Source organism: Gadus morhua, chromosome 22 (genome assembly GCF_902167405.1).
Source record: "Gadus morhua chromosome 22, gadMor3.0, whole genome shotgun sequence".
NCBI lineage: Eukaryota > Metazoa > Chordata > Actinopteri > Gadiformes > Gadidae > Gadus > Gadus morhua.
The window spans coordinates 16,013,362-16,030,861 of NC_044069.1; the positions used below are offsets into that span (position 1 = coordinate 16,013,362).

At 43.0% G+C, this 17,500-nt stretch overlaps 2 protein-coding genes across 2 annotated transcripts in view; both read left to right on the plus strand.

Moving 5' to 3' along the window:
- Positions 1–1,382: 1,382 nt before the first annotated feature.
- Positions 1,383–5,069, plus strand: sem1 (SEM1 26S proteasome subunit). The gene is made up of 3 exons (XM_030347533.1): positions 1,383–1,561; positions 2,006–2,099; positions 4,658–5,069. The coding sequence occupies exons 1-3, from the start codon at positions 1,486–1,488 to the stop codon at positions 4,698–4,700; spliced, it is 213 nt and encodes a 70-aa protein (XP_030203393.1). The 5' UTR covers positions 1,383–1,485; the 3' UTR covers positions 4,701–5,069.
- Positions 5,070–16,587: 11,518 nt separating this feature from the next.
- The window catches only part of slc25a13 (solute carrier family 25 member 13), a 54,461-nt gene continuing 53,548 nt past the window's right edge, over positions 16,588–17,500 (plus strand). Inside the window, exon 1 of the mRNA XM_030347569.1 lies at positions 16,588–16,730. Coding sequence (XP_030203429.1) covers positions 16,719–16,730 — 12 coding nt within the window. The 5' untranslated portion in view covers positions 16,588–16,718. The remainder of the gene's footprint in view (positions 16,731–17,500) is intronic.

The following is a 17,500-nucleotide window of genomic DNA, read 5'->3' on the forward strand; positions in this document are numbered from 1 at the left end:
GGTGGGGGTCAGAAATGTGACTCAGTCTGTCTGGGGGAAATCCATGTTAACCCCCCTGCCCCCCTTTCCATATCTCCACCCCCCCCCCCCCGCCTTGTCCTTCTCCCTTCCCCGAGCACAGAGACGCCTCAGTCAGTGCATTGTGGGTGCCGGGCGGGCCTCTTCCCAGGGCCTCACCTGTACATGACACTGAGGTGCACCGGCCCCGGCATCAACCATGCCCTTGAGAGGACACATGAATGGAAGGAAGACAGAACATCATTCATCCATATAGCCCCGAGGAGTAAATGGAAGTCCTGCAATTACAAGCTATACCATCCTCTCCCATTCCATATTACTCATGCCAATTTTTTCTCTCTCTTATCAAGGCTTTATATGACAAGTCTAATGAATAACCCGTTCGGCTATTCATACAAAACCATTGCATGTTAATTGCAGTGGGTACGGAACATGCAAACCCATGTTTGAGGTACGTTTCTTCCGACGGTAAGGGATGAATAAAACTGTTTGTTTTGTTATGTATTGTTTTTTCAATGCATTAAGCTTTATATATTCAACAAACTGTGCAAAGTCGAACCCATGGGAGTCGAAACCATATGTTTTACAGGCGCATTTAAGTATTATAAATGACTGAAGGTCTGTCCTGCACGTTTATAGGGTAGCATTCACTTTCCTTTGTTTTCCCTCTCTCTGCCTGGCTCCCTTGTTCTCCGTGGCAAATATTGTGGTATTGTCATGTGTAAAGGCTTAGGATGATTACAAAATAATTTGAAAATAGAATAAATACGGGCAGTCTTAGGTTGAGGTTTGTGCTGTCTGTCAACATATGACAGCTGCAGGCCAATTTTCAATGTGGCATAAGTGGTTTTGTGGTAAACGTGCACTTTAATTTATCTAAACTATATCCTAAGCTGTGGCTTGCTTTATTATTTAGGGGGCCACATCAGTTACAATGTTGCCCTCCGCTCCGTTGGCAGAAATTTGAATGGCTAATATGTATATCTTTTGAGGAAAGGGGGTTGTACTCTGTAATTCTTATATGAGGTATACAGCTGACTACAAATCTATAATAAAATCTCTTTTGGTCAAAATATTATGTTATATAGTGCTTGAAATAGTAAGTGCAATTAAATTGGACTTGTTCTCTTAACCTTTTTGATGTTGACACACAATATTACATAAACGATAATAAAACAGCATTACCTTATCTTAATTTATTTGGCCAAAAAAAGACTATTGCAATTGGGATGTTTTGTTGATGTTCAAAACAATAATATCAAGCGAAACCAATAATACCAATATTTCTTTTTCATAATGCGACTCGTTGTTGTACATCTTCCAACTGTATGGCTGATTGTGTCGTGACAGTGCGTCGCCGTGACAGTGAGAAATCGCCTCATCGAACAAGACGAGCACATATCCCAGAAGCCCTCCGCCTAGATCCCTCCGCAGCACAGCTACCAGCAGCGTTCTTCAACAGACAACATGGCAGACAAGAAGCAGACCGTGGATCTTGGGCTATTAGAGGAGGATGATGAATTCGAAGAATTTCCAGCAGAGGGTAAATATAAAAAAGCCTCCGCTAGTTACAATTGAAGTACTAAATATATTGACAGTATAAACGACTAGCAAGGATAAGCCGGGGCCTGAAACGGTGACTCAGCTAGCATTGCTATGCTAACGTTAGCCTGCTTATAAACATGTCATGCCTAGCTTGGTAGTTAGCTATGTTAGAAAAACATAACAGATTGAGGCAGAAAACGTTTGAACCATTAGAATTGTGTACATCTGGGGTTCGTACTTCAAGGCTTTGTTTCGGGTATGGTTCAAGCAAAATCAACGGCTTGATATTGTAGCTGGTTAGCTACACGCCACTGTCAGGGTGGAAGCTATATACGTAAACTGTGTTCAGCTCGCTAACGTAGCTGGCGTTGGTTGCAGGAGGGAAGTATAGCAGCAACTATTCTGTATTTTATCTCATAATAACATATTGTAGTGTTTGCAGACTGGACAGGTCTGGACGAAGACGAGGATGCACACGTCTGGGAAGACAATTGGGATGACGACAACGTAGAAGATGACTTCTCGAATCAACTCAGGTAAACAGAATCGACTTGTTTCCTCTTAGGTACATTAACGGTGTTGATCGCTGCAAACCAAAAGCTCTCTCACATTAAATAAGGGTTTAATGATTTGGCTAGGAGATATGGAGGGGTTATTTGCTACTGTACTGCAAAACTACATTGTTTTGATTAAATGTTATATAATCGACTGTTGAGGCAATGTTTGCAAGTGTTTCAATCAGCATATAGCTACAGATGACATGAACATAGTGTCCTTATGTTAGCACTACAATAATGGGGTAATAAATTATCCATTTGAGCTAATTAATTGATTACACAAATGATGGACACAAAAATGATGTAAAATTTCAAGCACCCTTTTAAAATGAATATCTTACTAAAACAAACAAGGAGTTATATTATCTCCGTAGATTCTTTTTAATAATCATATGAAAGACTTTACACAATAGTAGACTTCCCAAATATATCTATACCTACCTGTTGGTCCATCCCTATGGTCAATGACATGTACCATAGCTCTCGGGTGTTTCTGACCCTTAACTTTCATTATCACTCTGTCGACCCTTGCATTTATTGAAACAACGACATTCATTAGCTTTATGTTCCCATGTGAGTATTCATTATCTTTATTCAGAGGAGCTGATGTTAAACTGCTTTTCTCTCCATTTTTCCTTTTCACTCCTATTTTATTTTTGTATTCTGGGGAAGCCTCTAAATGTATAAATTATATTCTAAACAGAAGATCACACCCTAGTTTAACAAGCCTTATAGAAAACAAATTGGAAAGTCAATGGAAGGTCATTGCTTACTTTCAAAAACCCTCAACTGGTTTCTAAGTGCTAAACATGTATGTAATGTACCTGCAACACAATCAATTGATTTAAGGTGCACAGGGCCATTGGCATTTGAGTGTCTAGAAAAGTGTTAAGATAAATTCAATAAATTATTAGGGTGCCAATCAGAAAGTGCGAAGGCAACCTATTGTAATTGTTGGTTTTATTATTATAATTCCGCCACGTTTGACTTACACAGCCTAAACCGCTGGCACGCTTTTTATGAAACTTACTACAGTTCTAGAGGCTGACTCAAGATTAACAGAGAGCAAATATTACACTGAGTGGCGCTATAGCAACAGTCCAAAAATGCAAACTTTGAAGAAACATATCTCATAACCGCTTTGACTTAGAGTCATGATACTTTGTTAACACATGCATATCCTCATGGTGAACAAATATGCCTCAAGAACCTATGACTTTATTTGGATGGATTTACGACTATCTCGAACTTTGTTAAAAACCCTAAATTCCTTAAGGATCCTAGGTATTTTGACTTAGACAAATGGTATGTGGCGATTTTTTTTCCCCAATGAGAGCGACACGAACTTTGTCTGAGAAAAAAAAAAAAAAAATTATAATAATAATTCATGTGCACGCAGAGACTATGGCGGCCGAAATTAGACTATGGCGGGGCGCCATAGTCTCGTCAATATGTGGGAAACACTGATAGGGGGCGCTAAGCAATCATTTGAAAACTTTAAAGATCATCATAACTCCTCAGCCTTTTGACGTTGTACGGTCATGAAATTTTGTCCACCCACCAACAGATCCAAGCTGAGGCTTTTTCCAGCGTTGTCAACCGTATGCAAACAAAAATGGTCTTAATCGTCTACGACAGGGTTTTAATGGTCTGTCGGGGGTCTTAATGGTCTGACAGGGTCTTATTGGTCGGCTTTAGGCTTGCCACCCGTAAAATGCTGCTTGAAGCTTTAATTATTATTATTAAGAGGACATAATGTCCTTTTATCAATAAGCCATAAAAATGCTGCAACCACAGCATCTAACCACATCCCTCCTATGTTTAGCTTGACATTGGGCTCAGTTTGTTATATGGTGGTATGATGCAGATGAAGAAAAATCAGTTTCACTCACTCTTCAAAACTCCCTTTTGAGATTGCAGAATCTCTATTGAAGTCCCACACGACTACACTCGCACACCTGGTCGATAATGTCGGAAAATGTTTTTAAAGCCTATCTAAATGTAATGCAATCACCAGATCTTCTATTGTGCCATATTCCCCCCTAAGTTCCCAAATTGGTGTTCAGTCCTAGAGGGTCAGGCTCTATCTCTTTAAAACCTTGCTGGCAGTGTTAACAGCAGGCCCACCACTTGCTCTCCACACAGGGTTATCAACGCGTCCTCTGTTCTGCTCCAACGCATCTCTCTGTTTACCCTCACACTCAAAGAATAATCAATAGCTGTTTAGAGACAAGTAGCGGCTCTGTTTTCATTTGAGTACGCTTCACATAGTAATACACCATTGTTTTATTCAGTTCAGTCTATAATGGTCATTACGTTATTTCTAGATGATATTGTTAAAATTATTGCATGGCTGTTTGTGCGTAACGTGTGTGTGCGTGTTGTGAAATCATCAAATACATTGCAGCGTTTTCATATATATTTTTTCACTCCATTCTCCTAATGGTTCTTTCAATCAATGGCGGTGGGTACTTATGCCTCTGCCACCCACTGGTAATCATCTCTCCTGACGGGATTTTTTTTCCACTCCTTTTCAGAGCGGAGCTGGAAAAGCACGGCTACAAGATGGAGACGTCGTAGTGCTTTGCTAAGGCCCCTTTGGCGTTGACCAACGTTGGATACAGACTTTGATGTTAAACGTTTCCATTGTGAAGCAATGGTATAAAAATATGTTTTTGTTTTTGTAAGAAATATTGAAGTAAAGTTTTGAAAAATAATGTTGGTGTTCATTTTTTTGTTTATGTGAAAATTAGGGATTGTTTTCTTCAGCTGCTGTAATGCTGCCTAGTTCAGTTAGATTATCACTTGGCTGGATTGGAATTAAGTTATTATTAATGTTCTTGGTGCGTAAACTAAATTTGCATTCAGTAGTTACTGAACCAAATCCATCATTGTTTTGAACCTCTAAAATGTAGTCTTGGTTAATAAATAAAAGCAATTTTCCAATCATGTCGGGCTTAGCTATAATGTCTTTAAATTAATTTAGTTGGGGCCATTGAGGTTCTGTGTAGCAGAGCGGCAATATAACACTTCACCTACCGGTAATGAATGGGTAATTGTTGCTCTGTGGCACACTCCACATGCAGTTTAAGCTGTGCACATTTGCATGATATTACTCAAGTTTTAAGTGGCACGTTTTTTATTTAATGTTCGTGAGTTGTGAGCTGGTATTACCTTTAAAGTCGGACATTGATTTTTTTTTTTCATGGCGCTGGTTGAACTGGTCTCTGAATAAAGGGGGTTATGTTTATGCACGAAGAAGATGGGAGAGTTATTCACAAAGACTGATGTTGGCAGAACGCGGACAAGAATGTGTGAGGTGTTTGTGACACACTCACACAGTCGGTTGCTATGCTGTACAACCGACCCCCCCCCCCTTCCCCACACACACAGTACTGAGTCCCTAAAGGAGAGATTATCCACCGCCGTGTTTGTCAGAGCCAGGGAGGAAGTCCCAGCATGGGGGCGCCCTGCCCGGGCCTGCCCCTACCAACTCAACAGGCCCTACTCTTCCGCTCAGAACGGCGGGGGGCCGGGCCGGGCCCTCAGGCTGAACCAGAGGCCAATTTAGCCACGCTTCTCCGGCAGAATGATTTCTCTCAGCGCTGCGCGGTCTCTGTCCCAGGGTCCTAATGAGGTGAAATGGATGCCAGGAAGACCTGGCCAGCAGCGGAGAGAGCAGCAGCCGTCCTCCAGATATAAGTTCATCCTTGCTTGAAGATGCTTTGCCTCAATTATATCGGATATAAAGTTGACATGTATCCATGGTACTTTCTTTCCCTGAGGACTTGTTCAACTAATACACATTTTCAAGACCAAGGCTTAATTTTATTAAGACTATTATGTGCCAAGGTATTTCATAAAATTACATTGACTTCAATCTAAACATTTTAAAGATTTTTTGTGTAATATATTGAATATCTCAAGATATTAGATAAAAAATAAATCCCTTCAGGGTGTAGCAAGAACGCATTTGACAAATAGAGGTTCTCAGACACATTTGAGAAGATTATATCGATGTCGATTATAATCTTGACACAACCTCAGCCATCCTAGAAGATATTACCCTGTCCCAGTCTACAAGTTATTATCCAAAGCAATCAATCAAAAAATATAAATCACAGCCGAAGCAATTCTTCCAAGCACACATCCCTGACATGACCTTACATTTGATGCCACGGAACAGATATAAGCAGCCCACCATTTATTAAAGCCATAAAATATGTTTTTTGTTCTTGCGAGCTGTAATCTGTAAATTCAAGAAAGGCAGACAACAGATGTTCGTGGACTCTGCACAACGTTAATCGCAGTGCCCTGGATACGAAGATCTAGTGTGTGCTGTTGAAACTAAGTGCCCTGGGCCACACGATTATTCCAAGAGTCGGGAAGTCAGTGGAGTGAGAGAATCAGTAAGTGAGAGCAACAGAGGAGGATCCTGAATCATTTTGTTTGTGCCGAGAGCGTAAGATTGGTCCCTTGTGTTTGACACCGCGAGACCCCTCAACAGGGCCCCCAGAATTATGTCTTTACGTGGAGGTCCGCCGGGCCCTGTTCAGTGTCACTGGACTGTCTTTTGCCCTTTTACTGCTCTTCATTATATTTAGAATTTGCGTAAACCCTTATTGTCGTTCCTCGGTGACCCGCGTGATTCATCAGGACACAAGCGTCAAGTCAACTGCGGCTGATATTGACTAAGCGTCTTCTATTCGAAGCCTGCACAAAGCCTGTGAATGTCATTTTTTTTCACTCGGTTTTCATTGCTCTAAGGATTTCTGAAGGATTATTAATTTTTGGTCCAATTTCTGAAGGGTCTTCAAAGACCTTGAAATCAGTGAAATAGTTTTGCCACTTAATGTTCTCTCCATCGATGGTGAAATTATTTCCATGGAGGCTTACAGGCCTGCTTATGACAGAAATACATCTAAAGTTGCACATAAAGATCTACTTGGCACAGATTACGTTAAATTGAGTATACTGTGCTTGTATACATTCCTATATATCGTTAAGAAGGCCCTAAAAGACTGCTCCTGTTTCGGCCAGAGCTTTTCCCCTCACCTGTATGAATCCAATAAAACCACATGACTTCATGTGAGAGCCCTGCCAATGGAGCCACAGAGAGGACCATTTTCGAACACTTCATGGTGTCGGAGCCATTGTTCCTGGAGCCTATGAGCCTGTGGGCGAGAACGCACCCCCTCCCCACTCTCCCACCCCCCACCCCCGCTGTGTCTGCACTCGGCACTGAAGACATACGCCGACCACCTAAGCTGTGCTTTCCGCCCCTTCCAGCAGACACTGAAGGCTACTGTGACTAACCACACGCTCTCTCTCTCTCTCGCCCTCTCCCTCGCCTCCACCACCACAGCAGCAGACTCATGTCCCCTTTCTCCTCTCTATCTCTCTTCCTCCTCTTCTCTACCATCATCAGGCCGGGGAGAGAAGATGGGGTTTGGGGCGGGGGGGGGATGGTGGGGCGGTTGTGGTGCAGCTAGGAGCGTGCAGCTGCTACAATAATAGCCCTAATTGCATGTTTCTTTTGTGCGGCTGAAATTAGTGGTGAGGCTACAATACTAGTACTACAGCCCCCCGAAACCTCGAGTAAAGATGGAGACTGGAGTAAATAAAAAAAAAGACAGAGGGAGAGAGAGAGAGAGAGAGAGAGAGAGGAGAGAGGGAGGGAGGGAGGGAGGGAGGGAGACTCGGAAGGGGTTTGGTTCGCCAGCGAGACCCATCACCGCCACCCTCTGCCAAGGCGCCCACACCTGCGTCGCTCACACCCACGCTAAAGTAAACACAGATAATAAGGTGTAATTACTTCAGAAAATAATAACGAGCAGCACCCCTCCAGACCCCCTCTCCTCTCCTTGTGTGACAAAAGGCTGCCTGTTTTTTTTTTTAGGGTGAGCCAACCCCTGAGGATCACTACGAGTGCCCTATCTAAAGACCCCGGGGCCCCCTCCACCCGAGGGGCCCTTATTGGACAGCCATCAGCATGGAGGCAGACTCGTGCTTTTAAGTCTCTTGTGCCCTTAACTACCGCAATTAACTACTATGGATTGACCGAGGGGCCAAATTTTCATCTCTTTTTCATCCTGATCAAAACAATCCTGTGATGTCCTAAATGCTTTTGTTAGCAGTGTCTCACTGTAATTGCGAAACATTTTGCCTCTGCAAGACATTGCGAAAATACTGAATTTTCTTTCATCTGAGCACAAAGCAGAGAAAATGTTGTAATACGTAAAAAAAAAGAACCAAAAACCAGAGGCCTCGACTTGGACACTAAACCAAGCTCCAAACCATATTCGACCCAATGCTTTTAACAGCATCACCGGCCCACCCGAATATAAAGAATACAGAGAGACCAAACCGTCCTGACACACGGAACTATGTGAAACCTAATATCTGCCTTGTATTTCATAAATCCACCCCTCCGACTCCCCTTTAAAGGCTCCACCTGTGTCTGCATCGGACCCATCAGAGGTCAGCTTAGAACATGGATTGATTCACCCGGGCATGTGAACATGACACCAAACAGTTCAGACAGTACAGGTTCACACCGAGGACTCACCGTCATTTAGGCCCAGCTGCTCTTTAACTCGATCTGACGGGTTGGCACGCGGACAGACGCAAGACGGGTGTGTTTCAGTTTAGCGCCATCCCCAGCCATTTGGGTCACTATGAAAACAGCTTGGGTTTGATGTCAGAGCGGATTTATGAAGTTTCTCCCCCCCCCCCCCCCCCCCTTCAGTTGCAGCTCCACTATGGCTTATGACATTCTCCCTGGCAATAATCTTTGATGGACATGTGTATAACTCCTCATAGAGCTGGTGCATAGGTACCAAAGGTAATAGGAAACCGCGGCATGTAGTTGTAGCTCACGTGGACGTCATCAGTGAAATCTACCCAGGCTGGGATGGCTGGCCTCCCAGAAAGATATAACAAGAATATACAATGGTTAGAATATCAAACTTGTTATGATAAAATACTTACCATGCTCGTGATTAGTTTGCCTTTTTACTAAGCCAGATTCATAGTAACATGATGATTGAGATCCTTTGGATTTTCTGGCTATAATGTGTTGCGATGATGGGAATGCTATCACTGCACAGGAAGTCATTATGCATGCAATCAGAAAGTCTCTTTGAGATTCTGCTTGTGTTTGGCTGCTCACGCTATGCTACAAAAACAAATGAAAGGCTCTGAAGAAGGCTGAAAGCCAGAAAGTGATTAAAAACAAGCGTCTTTCAAATATTTACAGGGTCAAAGATAGTCATTGTTGCAGTGATGGTTGTTTTAGGCTAATTCTACACAGGGAATTTAGGGGCATTGCAGTTGTACAATATGGTTACATCTGGCTGTCCAGTTATCCTAATTTCTAAATAGGCAGTGTATTAATTCTCCACGCATCCTCAGAGTAATCTATGAAATTACATGAATAACACAGGTCACCTTTGATGATGCACCCCATCCACTTTGTCAGAGTAAATGTTTGGAAACTGTGGGGAAACAGGTCTTGGAGGAGCCTGGGAAGAGAGGCACCTTTATTAACACAGAGGGGAGATAATAGCGAGTGTGATTAAGGGTGTAATGTACAGTAAGTAAGTGTTCCCGTTTGAGTGATGCTCACGCTATCATTAGGAGCGATGGAGCCAAACGGCTCACAAAGATGGCAACATGATCGTTGCAAAGTGACTTCACAACAATCCCCTTCCAGAGGATCCTTGCTTGATCTTGTAAACACAAAACACGTGGACATATAAGTGGAAATGTGTGTATTTACCTTTTTAAATTTGTTCCACTTTAGAATAGCTAAAGTCCATTGAAGTGGACAACATATGGACATTACGCTATATCAGCCTCCTACTTATAGCGCCACACTTCGCAGCACTCAATGGTAAAGGAAGAGGTATTAAAATTGGTGGGTGTAAAATATAGACAAACAAATAAAGGGCAATTAAGTACTCTAAATGTTATTATCATCTTTGGTGGAATGCCTCTGATAAATGTAATTAATCAATCAATGCACCTAATTTTCCACTTCATTATAACCAGCGGGGTTGCAGATTCGCGGATAAGCTGGGCATTGGTGACCTGTGAGCAATCAATCAATCGCTCTGCCCCCAGATTGAATGAGGCGTTGGATGCAAGGCCTGCATCCTTAATTAGAAGTCATGGCATTTGTAACGTACAGGTAATTACAAAATTACAATTGAAGCACACACGGAAAAACAAACAAACATCAACATTGCGTAACATAACATAGTGTTTTACTGTGGGTTTAGGTGGTAACAATATTGACGGTTTAAACGGGAAGTCCACTGACAGAAAAAAAAATATGACGCCTGTTAAAAAACATTATTTCCTCGCTCTACACACGCACAGGGCTCTGCGTAGGAGGCCTTGGCACAGCAACAGTCCCAACAAGGAAACAATTAATCATGTGTGTGAGCGGCTGTCTAAGTGTCTGCTATCTGGACAACAACAAGGCTCAGGCATCTATCTCGCCCAAGGCAATGTAGCCATCCAGGCAGCTAGTCAGGCAGTCAGCCAGTCATTCCATCATCCAGCAAGTTAGTCAAATGGCCAGAGCCCTATGCAGGCATGCAACTACCACTTGTTGTGGGGAGAGAGACGATTTGTTGCAGACAATTACACAGCCAAAAACAGATACAGAAACACAGACACATGCATCGGATGTACACAGGAATGCCAAAAGGGTGCATTAACAGATGTGTTTCTGTGCAGACATTAATGCAAGAACAGGGACCCACTGCAGAGCAGCTGGAAGAGGTATAAGCAAAGTCATGACACACACACACACACACACACACACACACACACACACACACACACACACACACACACACACACACACACACACACACACACACACACACACACACACACACACACACACACACACACACACACGCTCAACGTTTTGTCAACCATATCGGTTAAATCAAATGTCACCATTTGTTAATGGTTGTAATGACAGTCAGTCCAAATACCCATTGCTGGCTCTCAACTAGTTTCAGAGATCAAAGAATGATCTAAACCTCTAAAATATTAAAGAATATAATTAGACTGATGCCATTTACGATTGCTGCCTAATATTTCAATTTCTGCTGGCGTTGTTATAGTGCCCAAATTTAATGTGAGTGCTTTCGGTGTCTGTTTTTCAATTCGAGGAAAAGTTGACACAGCAAACTGGAACTGACGTTGCATTCGCTCCACGCAAAATGTTGTCCTCCCTCATTTGACTCTGGGTCGCCCCTCTCGGTCGGTGGCATGGCAGGTGAGCAGTGAGCAGAAGCAGAAAGGACTTAGTAGAATGATAAAAGGAAATTAGCTGTTGTATAGTCTTACTGCTGTGTCTGCCTCCGACTTGGTGTGTGTGCGTGTGTACACCTAAACACTGGTTTAATAACTGATTTAAGTGTGCGCTCGGACCACTGCCCCTATAGGCTGTTAAGCAAATGGTGTCGACTGTGTGTTCATCTGTGCACACATATGTGTTTACGTGTGTGTGTGTGTCTGTGTGTCTGTGTTTGCGTGCGTCAGAAAAATAAGAGGCATTCGCAGCGTGTGCGCCAACAAAGAGCAGCGGTGTGCGTTTCAGGATGAAGAGTCTGGAGGACATCAGGAGAGCTCGGCAGATCTGGAGTGACACCGGTTACTCCAGAGGGCTGCTGGTGAAAAACACTTCGCCCAAAGCCTGCAGTGGAAATGCTCCTTTGAAGCGCTTCCCTGCGGAAAAAAAGAGGCAGGGAAGGGAAAAGCAGGCGAAGGCGCCGGCCAGCGTTTTCATAACTCCAGTCTTAATACTTTACAGGGAAATACCATCAACTTTAAGAGGTTTGATTTTGGTGCAGGTGTCTCTCTGTCATTTTGTTTTGAGGTGCTGAATAAGTGGACCAAACCTACTGGGTCTACTAGTACACACCCTTGGAGACGTATGCATGCATGCATCTATCTTATGGACTTTTAATGGGAAATTAGGATAATCAAAATAAAGGTCATCTTACGTATTTGTACTTTTCTTTTACACCGCTACTAAGGTTAAAATGTGAGATTAAGAAATATTTGGGCATTATTTAGACACTCTGATTCGGATTTTACATTCTGTGTGTATGAGCAGTGTGTCTAACATTCTGTGTGTGCAGTGTCTCACCTACTGTGTGTCTGTATAGTATGCAATGTGTGTGTCGTGTGACAATGGCCAATGAGAAAGAAAGAGGCATCTTCTTCAGTTAAGTGAGAGGAGAGTGAGTGAAAACGAAGACAGGCCTGAATGTCTAAGTTGTTGATGGACTAAGATGGAGACAGGTAAAATCATTTCTGAGAGAGAGGGCTCCCATTATCCCCCCTGACAGCAGGGAGGCCAAGGTGGAGGGGACTGGCATGTTGAATAGCTTTTCCTGCATGCATTCTAGGGAAGAAATGTTTTTTCGAATATCTCTACGTCAAATACACTCACACAGGATCTAGTTTGTTTGAGTGCATCGCACCCTGAGTAGAATTCATATCAAGTCTTTTGAAAAATACTCTCCAGCACAAACATGCGCTGAGCACAAACGTAATCACATCCACGGATATTTTCTCTCTCGTGCTTTCTGTCCGTCCCACTTTTCATTCTCTCTCTCGCTGTCCAGGTGGTAGCCTGGACAGAACAGGAACAGGAACAGGAAAGAACTTAAAGATTTGCTGCCGCTCGCCCTCTCCCTCAAAGACCTGCGTCCCCTCTGATCATTTCCCACAATGCTCCTTGCACGGAGGCCTCTGTGATCAGTGGTTTATGAGAAAACGCAGGATTCCGACAGACAGCCGGCTGCGTAGGGGGATGGAAGCAGTGGGCCTACACCACCTCCTCCTTTTCTGTGTTCCTCTCTCTCTCTCGCTCTTTCTCTCTTCCTACCGCCCCCCCTGGCTCTCCCTTCAGATCCGCGGGGGCAGCATCTGGGTCCGTTTATCCCAGCCGAGCGAGCTGGGGGCGCTCCCGTGCCCTCTCGGGTTGCAGGGCCTAAGTGTGCTGCAGTGTGGGTCCTTGTTGTTGTTGGGGAAGGACAGGGGCTCATGTCTGCCCACGGGCCTGTCTGGACCATCTCAAAGCCTCCCATCCACCCGTCCCCTCCTTCTCTTCCAGGCCTCTTGGAAGCCCTGAGCCTGGGCCCGAACCCGGAGGACTTGTGGTATGGTTAGTGTAGCGCTTCATCCGAACTGAGCGACGCTAAACAGATTCATGCAGAAGCTACAGCCAAGCAAACTTGACTTGAGGTTTAGGAGACTTTGGTGGTGGCTTGAAAGGGGGTGTGGGGGGGGGATGATGCAAGAGCATCACTTCAAGCTACCCTCTGCGTGGGTGTCTGTGAATGTGTACCGTATATGTTTGCCTATTTTACTGACAAGAGTTGTTTCACGCATGTTGGCAATATTTTATTATATCTGCATATTGACAACAAGAGTGAATGTTAGATGCATGATTTTTGACATAAATGCATTTGCTTGTCATAAGCCTTCACAAGAAATCACCAAAAAATGCCAGGCGGCCTGCAGTTTGCTATAATCCCCAGTCTGCTCTGTGCCGTCAGTCTGGGTTATAAAGGTGCGTAAGTGAATGAAAGCAGAGTGAGTCTGACTGGGGACTCAAAGTTGTTGGGAAGTTATTCAAACACTCACTTATTCCGATGTAAACAGAGAGTGCTTGTCACACACTATTACATATATGGTGTTTACACAAACGCCACTTCAGTTAGGTAAATGACATGGTCAGAGGTGCCCGATGGTGTTGGACAACCCACTGATTTGAAATCTTCAAGGAGATTAAAGATGTATTCTTTCACGACTGGAAAGCATTTATTTTTGTATTGCAGTATTTCCATATAGCTATTTCCAAAGCATTCAATAGGCTACCTGTATAATTCATATGATTTGTGTTATAAAAGTATACAACAGATCATAGTGGTAATTTCAAGTAACTGAACAACCACTGATATAAATAAAAACGTGTGACCAGCACTTAGAGTAAGTAGAAGTCATTAGGTGGTAGGAACATTATAACACGTCACTGCAACAAAGTGCTTCTCCTCTCAATGCTGTTCTCAAAATCCCATTGTCTTTAATGCAAACCAGATCTGCCCCACACTGTGTGTATAGTTTGTCTGCTGTAGTTTTTGTTGTAACCTAGTCTGGCAAGTATTTGGTTTGCGTGTTGTTTGCCATTGTTGCTCATTGGCTTGTCTGCAATTTCCAAGCATGCATGTGTTGGATTTCCATAAGTTACCTATGTTTCAATCATATAATTGCTCTCACAAATAATCATTTCAAAGGTACATTTGAGAACAAGGCAAACAATATTTTAGGTTATCATTAAATAGTGGGTTATGATCAATGGCAACATTAGCCCAGGTAGGCCTAAATATATATCAATAGATGTGTTTCCACTTCTATTTCTCAATTGTGTTTGATTGTATAACTAATACCAACAGCTCTAATATTTCGAAAGGAGTTTAAAAATATTGAAAAGGACTGAGGAAACTTAACACTTGAACAGCTGAAAGGTGACAAAGCCTTTGCTAAAAGTTGTTCCCTTTTTCTTAAAAAAGAAATTGGAAAATGCAGAACTCATTATCATTTCATGCATTAATCATTTCAAGTCTTTCATCTATTACACCACAGTATAATTCACAATAGCAGAAAAGAAGAGTGTGGAAAGAAAAGAGAGCACGAATGACTCCAATGCTGCCAAACTCTATTCAGTCCCTGTATGAGGGCCCTGAAGAAAAAACAGAAGAAAGAGCCAGGTGACTGACAGATGAGACCGATAGAGGAGAGAATGAACTGGCCATTTCACTGCGGTGGGGCCATTCGAGAAGGCATGATTAACTTGTCAGCATTTCCCAACTGAGACACACAACTTATTCCACCTCCGGAATACATCCCTGTTTCTCTGTTACTTTTATTAGAATGTCTCCCTACCCTTTGACCCCAAGGGCCCTCTGTTATTGGCTGTTAATTGGGACATGATGGTCAGTGTGGAGTGGGGAAGGGGGGCCTAAATGGCCTATTAATCATTGTTTAGAGTGTGCCGGGCTATTTTTGGTTGTTTGGTGTTTAGTGAGATAAAAATAGGAGGCGGCGGACGTGGCAGGAGACGGACGGCCGTCCCTCATCGCTCATGGTGTCTGCCGCCGCCCCGCTAGGAAGTCGACAGGAGAGCCCTCGGGCACTGGGAGTTCAAAGGTCCCAGGGGTTTAGCATTGTTAGCTATTTAGCTAGGTGGGCCATTGAGGATAGATTGATTACTGAAAAGGTAAGTAGAAATAACATAAGACCTACATCCTTTGTAAAGCAGCCTTGATGATAAGTAACAAAGTGCATTAGATGAAAACAGGGAAGTATATGCAGGACATCAAACAGTTAGTGTTGTTTGATGTCATGTCCATATTAAACCGTGTTCATCCTGTGTTTTCCATGTACCCAGGCAAACTTTGTCCTTAGCCTCACACGTGCAGGTTATCCAAACAGACACCCTAGTTTACCTGGTTCAAATGAAATGTGTAGTCCTCTCCCATGAATAAAACAGTGCACAAAGCAAACACAGCTTTGTGCACTCTGCAGTAAATGCCAACAAGTAAGTGAATTATTTTGCTAGGAGATTCGACAGTGATGGAAAATAAAATGTCACCGGATCCAATCATTAATCGTGACAAATATTGTCATATGACAGCCAAAAGTACAGGTTCAGAGATTCCATCGGCTGATAAAACATTACTTACAGCCATTTTTCCAATAAGCCATGGACTCTGTGGCTGTGCTGTCAATATTTGCAGGGGATGCGGGATATGCCCTGCCGAAGGCCATTTTGCAAAGAGCAGAGTGCCTGCTGGGAAAAATACAATGGTTCACGCTGGCTCTCTGGGAAGCTGAAAAGCCACTGGCAAAAGGCTGTGAATTATTTTGAGCGCAAAATGCATTTTCTTTGAAGACCGCCGGGCCATTAGAGCCCTTTTGCTCCCTTCTAAATTGTTTTTATGCTGTGAGTAATGTTAACCTTTGCTTTTGTACTCGTCAAATTGTCTCCACCTTTTTCTCCGGCACAAAGCCTAGATGGCTTGGAAAAGATGGGAATAAACTATAGGAAGCATTTTTCACGAGGAAGAGGAGGTGTGAGGAAGGATCTAACCTTTTCCTTTTCTTTTAATGTTTTCCCCATCTTTTTCCTATTAGATGTGTCACAGTGTGATGCATACAGAATATTACAGAAGTATAACCCAATGAAGATGTTAATTAGGTTATAAACATGCATACACAGACACACACGCACACGTACACACACACACACACACACACACACACACACACACACACACACACACACACACACACACACACACACACACACACACACACACACACACACACTGTATAGACCTCCTGTATAGACTACATGTCACTAACCAGTTGACACTCGACCAGCGCCTTGCACCACGTGCGTACTTGATCCTCTTTCATCTCCCGACTCTCTCCTCTAATCTCCATGGGAACGTCGTCACGCATAGGGAAGTGAACGAGAGTTTGACAGTGAGCTAACTTAGCATGGCAGCAAAGGTAAGCATACTTTAACACAACAATTGATAACGTTACGCTTTCTGACTGGCAGTCAACGTTTCAGAGGTGGCACATAATACGTAGAGTTATATTTCAGGGGCTACTATGGGAATGTTGTCGGAAGTACTCCCTTTGTTAACGAGCTAACGCAAACACAACCTACAGTTCGATGATTAACATTGACCATCTGGCAATGACATTGGAGCTTTACACTAGCCAGTTAGCTTAAACAGACAAGGCTAATATGCCCGAGGACCTGTTGATTACCTGTCATTTCCCCGAAGCTACAAGGGCATCGCAGGATATCTTACCATGCTGATTAAACCAATGTTGTGTAATAGCCCGAGTTGCCGTCTCCGTTTTAGACAGTTCATACATGTCAATTATTAATGTAACGCTAACCTTGGGAGAATCCTTCTATAAGTTGCTGCATTATAATATTAGAAGGACAGTGTGTGCATGTGAGTGAGAGATGCGCGTGACGGAAAGGGAATTTAATTAACGCGTCCTATTTATTAACATTTATAATAGAAACGGCCAATATTGTTTTTTGTAACGAATTCGTTATGAACCAACTATTTTAAGAACAACTAATCAAATAGACGATTAAATAGGACACAGTTAAAAGGGTCGACAGGGATGCAAATAGTGCGCTCTGGAAAGGCCTAGACGTACTGACTCGTAATAAAGATATTTATATTAAAAAAATGAATTAACAGAGAAAAGAAGTGAGCCTACTATAACTGTAAGCTGCTTATTATTAACTTAGT